Here is a 6878-nt window from a genome sequence, read left to right on the forward strand (position 1 = left end):
GTCTCTATTCTGGGTGATCTTCTCCACCTAACCTTCATACAAATGTACCGCGTATGCCTGAAATGTGCCTCCAAATCTCATTCCCAGGTAGATCTCGGTCGTTCTTTCTTCCTACTCCCCAGGGGACTCCATCTTAGTCCTTTTCTTGGTACTTTATGAACTGGCTCCCTAAGCGTGTACCAATCCACCGCCATCTTTTAAAAAAAATTACAACAAGTGAAAATACGTTCTGATCACTCAAACTCGGGGTTTGAACGTTTTGAAGCGCTTCAGGTTTATCTTACAGTGATGTAGGCTATTACATTAGATTCTCTTAAAAAGACGACCATCTCTTTTGTAAAATGTTAACACCCTAGATATGCAAAATTGCTTTTGCAGTCTAGATAAAAAAGGTCTGAAAGAGCTTGAACGATAGTTAAATAGTCTGTTGGGCCACTAAAGGTGCTCAAGGATAACATGCCCTTACTATATTATAAAGAAGACGAAAAAGGAGAGTGACACTTAAATATAATAAGTTCCGAGCAAACAAAACAATATAAAGCCGAAACAAAACAAAACACAAAAATCGGGAAATCAGAGACATAAGAAACGGTCCAGCTATGATAAGGTCAACTTTCGAAAATCTCTCAGTTATATTCGCATTAAAGAAAACTCGAAAGTCAAGAACACGCTGGCTGAGTCTACCAAAAACAACATACAACATTAGGTAAAAGTAAACATGAGCCTTCTTTTCGGAACTTACTTGACATACCACTCACACCTGGGGTCACTACTCTCTTCGGGGCTCAAGTTGGGCCGCCATGGCGCGGTTAGCAAAAGACATGAATTTTTAACTTATCTTTTGAAGAATGGGGGATCAAAATTTACTTTTTACCAACAAAGCAAATCTTCAGCTTATGAAGAATAACCCTAGCCGTTTGTAAGGTGCTCAGTCATCTAGATTCTATGGAAGAGGGAAAGCAGGAAGGGGGGGGGGGGCATCCTTGACTGGAAGCATAGTTATTTAGTTAGTTTTAATAGAGGTTTTACGGCGCTCGCAACTGCATAAGGTCATAAGAGCGCCAGAAGATTAGAGGTGTTACAAGAGAGTAATAAACATTAAAAAAGAAAAAGGGGAGATAATGATGATAGATGTTTCACAGGTTAAGAAGAAGCAAACCACACCAGAGCACCCGCCAACCACCCACAAAGCATAGATCATCAAACAAAACGCTTCAGAAATTGCTGGGCTAGGTGTGTAATAGAACGCTCTGGTTCTGTACTAAAAGAGAAAATTCCCTGCTCCTAAACAAAAAAAGAACATTATTCTTGTTGAATTAAGTACGTTGTCGAGCTTTTGAAATGTCATTACGAGGACCTCTCTAATTCACCAAGTGGCTCCATTGACTGCGGTCTCGCCAAGACAGGCGGATATCTATCTATCTATCTATCTATCTATCTATCTATCTATCTATCTATCTATCTATCTATCTATCTATCTATCACTCTCTCTCTCTCTCTCTCTCTCTCTCTCTATATATATATATATATATATATATATATATATATATATATATATAATATATAAATATATATATATCGAACATTCTTCTGGAAGTGTCATTACGATAGTCTTACACAACAGTCCCAGCAATTCGTTATAATGCAGTCTTAGCTTTCCTATTTTAAAAAATTTAAGAAAATGAGATGAAGGAGACAATTTCAACAGGCCAGGTTCAGAACAATAACCTATTTGAAAGGACACATCCCAGGATGCTTGCTACATATGTGAGGCAGCGTGGTGGAATCGGGCTCTCGTCAAATTTTGGGCATGTAGAGTTATTGATAGCATCTTAAAGCTTGTTCACTCGCCTTTATTTGGATGAAAAAATATCCATTTATCTTGAATATAAGTCGAGATATTTGCGAATGAAGGAGATGGGGGTCACTGTTTTCAGAGGTAGAATTAGTGAGAAAATGGCCGCCAAAGATTAGTTATTTCCTTATCTCAAAAGTCCGTGGTAACTGAAAATTTACATTTGTTGTGCCTTAAATCGACGTTTTTCAGAAGAATCCACACAGAAATGAGTTCTTTAATGGGCATGAAAGGTGTTAAGCCAAAGAACAAACATTTTATAAATATTCACAAACCTGTGGAAGAATGCAAGTTTCTTCACTTTGGTTATTTTGACGAGAGCCTGATTCCACCACGCTGCCTCACATAAGAAGGCAGAGAGGGTTTAAGGGGATCAACTAGGTAGCTATAGCTAATTACAAACCTTGTAACATGGCGGAAATAGGATTGAGGGGGTAAAGGGGATTAACTAGGTAGCCTAATTGCAAACCTTGCAACATGGCGGAAATAACATATTTATGATTAGAGCAGTATGCCTGAAGTTTTAAACCAAACAATTAATTAAATAGTCTAAGTAATTGAGAAGCGATTGTCAAAGATATGGTTGATGGAAATAAGGTCTTATTTTCGTTTTATTCGAAGACCCACCGGGAGTCTAAGTACCAGCCATAGAAACAGAAAGTAAACTAAGGAAACCTTCCAGTATGGAGAAATAGAGAAAACCTTCTCTTTCCTTGAGAATATTTTAACCTTTGCCTGTTCATGAAGGAGGGGCGCCGGAAATTCGGTCATTTGTTGAGTAAAACGAGGCAACATATTATTATATTATTATAGCTGGGTCGGAATGATTGTGTCGGTCAAGGAATAACACTTAGAATCATCATCATCATCACCATCAATGCCTTATCATCATCATCATCGTCATCATCCTCATCATCCTCGTCATCATCATCATCATCATCATCATCATCATCATCATCATCATCATCATCATCATCATCATCATCATCATCATCATCATCCCATATATCCCTGTCCTGGGCCATCCTTCCTAGCTCGTTCCAGACTTAGTGAGCTTCGTCTCTCTCATGTCCCTTTCCACGCATCTCCTCCATGTTTCCCGTGGCCTTCCTGCCTCGTGCTAACACTAAGAATATCATTAGAATATTCAAACAAGAAAAGCCAAAATTTCACTTACATTGTTGTTGAGTAAAACAAATCGAAAATCCATTCAGAAATAACATAAATAAGAACACCCACGAAGTGTGCGCATTGGGCCCCATTGCAGCAAAATCTGCAGGGTGTTTTTGTTCTTGCCTCAGGCTTCCCTGAGATTGACGGTTGATTTTTATAGGCAAACAAGAGTCATGGGTTGTTACTAAAGCCTTTCATAACGGACTGTTTGGCAACAGGGAATGAGGTTTTAATATCTAGTTCAGTTTGGGCTAGTCGAAGCCTTATCTCCTGTTGTCTGCGCGTTATCGACAGTTAGGTAACCACAATGTTTAGACCAGGAAAACTGGTGGCAGCCGACAAAACCAGTCGTGTCAACGACCATTCATCACGACATCTCTTTGTCCCTTTGTTGCAGTGAAGTGTGTAGGGCTGTTGTTACGATTTAGTACGTGTTTACATGGGCAAAGCTGTAGTATAATTGTAACATGAAATTATAACATATTCGTAGTGATTGTGGAAACTAAAAGGCAGATACACTTAATCCTCTTGGTTGACAAATGAAACGTGTAGTAGGAAGTAACAGCAGTGTTTCTGTGGTTGTTGATAATATTACCTCTGGTTCTCTCTTTTACGTCTTTTTCCAATCCACCCCAAAAGTGTTTCTTGAGATTTCATTAGCACAGTCAATCGACCTTTAGCAGTGATTTGCTTTCTACGAAAGATACCAATTTGGCCTTTTGGGGTGTCAAATCTTGATTGACATCCCTCTAACTAAAAACCGACTTGTTTGGAAGTTAATTCCTTGTTGTTGTTTTTGTTTTGTTTTTATTTTATTTTTTTTATTTTTTTGTTGTTGGATAATAAATTATCCTTTACTTGGTTTCGATCTGTCGGTGGCATCTTTCTCCACAATGGATTGGTGCGGGCCGTATGCTGATCGAGTATTTACTTCGGAGTATAATACTTCAGTGTTAACACGTGTGTTTTTTATCACCCTACCTAATCTTCATGGCACAATGCTGCAAATATGCCACTGTCTGTGTGAAAGGCTCACAATCAAACACATCTGGTGCATCTGTGCTCCCGTATGAACCCTAATAGCTCCCCTTCCTTGGTTTATCCAGAAACATGACGTGTTATAATCTCCTTAATCATCCTTCTGACGTACTTCCGCTTCACTATGGAACACACCAGTGGATCCAAATGATGGACAGGGGATGGGGGGGGGGGTTGCACTTGACTTCAGCAGAGAGACTGGTTGTTTAGCTTTTCATTTGGGCACAATGGTGCACCCCTTGGTACACCCACATCGCAGCAACATTTTATGGAGAGTGATATCAACCCTATCCGTACTCCCCAGGGTCATTTTGTACCCCCGGGGTTTAATTATCCATACTTTAGAATACTTCTAGTACGAAGATCTCTTTGAAAATTCAGTATTTCTCAAAAAATCATTTTAACAGACTGCTATGCAAAAAGTACTGATCGGATTAACGAGTAACTTTCGTCTTTGAAAATGTTTGCACAGAGCTCTCCACGTCTTATGGATATGATAGTAAAACAAGACGTACGGATAGGGTTAAGTGGTGGTACAGAGTTTCCCACGTCGTATGGATACGATAGTAAAACTCGACGTACGGATAGGGTTAAGTGGTGGTACAGAGTTCCCCACGTAGTATGGATACGATAGTAAAACTCGACGTACGGATAGGGTTAAGTGGAGGCCTAGAGTTCCCCACGTAGTATGGATACGATAGTAAAACACGACATACGGATAGGGTTAAGTGGTGGTACAGAGTTCCCCACGTAGTATGGATACGATAGTAAAACACGACGTACGGTTAAAAGCGCCGGCCATCACAGTGTACGGCCTGGCAATACAAACAAGTCCACGGGTCTTCCTTTCTTCCCGTTCCCAATCTGTTAGCCACCTTCACGCAGTTCTGGGTAGGGCTGTCGCTGACATGCTGAACACGCCCACATCCGCCTCCATCATGGTAATACTTTGATTGACTGAATTTTTATTCTGAATAGTGATTGTGTGTATAATACTTTTACTTAACAGAGTTGACTTCTGGATAGTGATTGTGTGAATAATACAGTTTTAAAACAGAATTGTGTTCTGAATGGTGCGTATGTGTAAAATACTCTTACTGAACTGAACTTCTTCTGAATAGTGATTATGTGAAAAATACATTTACCTTGTAAGATGGCCCTCAACTCTGACTATGAGAAATTACCTACCCCAAAAAATCGCAAAGATCGTTCGAGAAGAAAATCTTTTGAGAAGCGAAACAAAGCGTTTATTTTTTAAAATTAGGGCTTGTAGCTACATCTATCAAATTATCTGTGGATTTCTGAGGACGCTTTTGTTAAAAGTTAACCCTCTCTGTGATTCAGTGCCTTCTACTCTTTTAGAAACTAAAATTAGAATGTCAATATATAACAGTATTGAATACGGATCGTAATTCAATATCCACGTCTGTAGATAGTTCTGAATAAGAAAAACCTGTTCAACTCTCATCTGTGAAAATACGGACCCCTAACAGGATGTATGTCCTGGAACTGGAAGCACAGACACACCTAGATTTTCCACGGATTACGTCACATCCGAAAGCGAAAGAAAGGCATCAAATCTCAAATCATCGTCTTGTTTTGTTTCCAAAAGACACAATTCTTGATCTCAATGTGTTCCCTCCATCTTTACTTTTTGTTGTTGCTTTAGTGCTCGACTGAGGTTGAAGAAAGATAAAAGCAAGGATAGTGTTTTGGTTGTCAGGTTTTCGTTCCTTTGATTTGGATCATAAATTTTCTTTTTCAAGACATGAGAACATTGCGTACAACATTGGCTAGTCAGCAATGTTGCCCAAATCAAGGCTGCCAGATATCGTCAGGACAGTAATATTAGCAAGAACTTTTCTGTTGTAGATGATTCACCCTTGTCGTTGAATACAATGTTATATTGCGTATTTAAGCATGGAGCAGCCAGTCTTCCTAAGAACCAGTTCTACATCCAAGTATCCAAGTAAGTATTGCATATTAAAGAGAAAACCAGGACTGATAAGGCGTTTGCCCTTTTTTATGTTAGCAACCAAGAAAGCCTTAAAACTGAATGTTAATACTAGCAACATTAAGAACAGCTTTTGTGGAAATCGTGTATGCATAAGTGGAACAAAAAACACGAGTGGTTTGTGCATTTATCATCTGAAGAGGTCATGTGTGGAAAGCACACGGGATATTAAACGAAATTTGATCGATCGTGGGTTTTTAAAAAACATATATTAGATGCTCAAATTACATGACTTCGTAAACATTTTTATTGTCTCTAAGTGATGAAGACGAAGCGATGTCTTGTTACAGTTAGCAAATAGAATCTAACTTTTAGTATTTTCCAAAGGACGACCGTAGAAGTGCGAGGCAATTTCAACAAAATGTTCCCATTCCCAATCCAATAAAGTAGGCCTCTAGTATGATGCTCTGCTACTTAAGATTAGGCATGCTTAATGACGTAGTCACTACCTCTGCACTTTCTTGCTCTTTGTAATTATTTTTGAGGAGCGTACCGTTTAGGGCAGCCAGTGCATCAGAATTTCTTGGTGGCATGAAGCTTGGAAATCTAGAATGTCAAAGCAATGTAAAGGAATCTCTTTTGTCACGAAGTTCCACCAAAATCGGCCCGTTTGGTGACTTATCTCCGGTCACATGTGAGCTGGCTAGGCGTGTGTGACATAATCGTGAAGCGTTCCTGGCTGGGATGAGACAGGTTATGACCGAGGTACAAGGACGGAGGGAGGCGCAGGAGTCCTTGGAAGGGCTGGTGGCTGCAGTCGCACAGCTGCACGTCCTGTAATATCATAGATAATAATAA

General features: G+C 39.5%; 1 protein-coding gene across 1 annotated transcript in view; it reads right to left on the bottom strand.

Moving 5' to 3' along the window:
- LOC101854711 overlaps positions 1–749 on the bottom strand; it is a 108409-nt gene extending 107660 nt beyond the window's left edge. The window contains exon 1 of the mRNA XM_013081484.2: positions 743–749. Coding sequence (XP_012936938.2) covers positions 743–749 — 7 coding nt within the window. The remainder of the gene's footprint in view (positions 1–742) is intronic.
- Between the last annotated feature and the right edge of the window lie 6129 nt (positions 750–6878).

This window comes from Aplysia californica, unplaced genomic scaffold (genome assembly GCF_000002075.1).
Source record: "Aplysia californica isolate F4 #8 unplaced genomic scaffold, AplCal3.0 scaffold00133, whole genome shotgun sequence".
Taxonomy (NCBI): Eukaryota; Metazoa; Mollusca; class Gastropoda; order Aplysiida; family Aplysiidae; genus Aplysia; species Aplysia californica.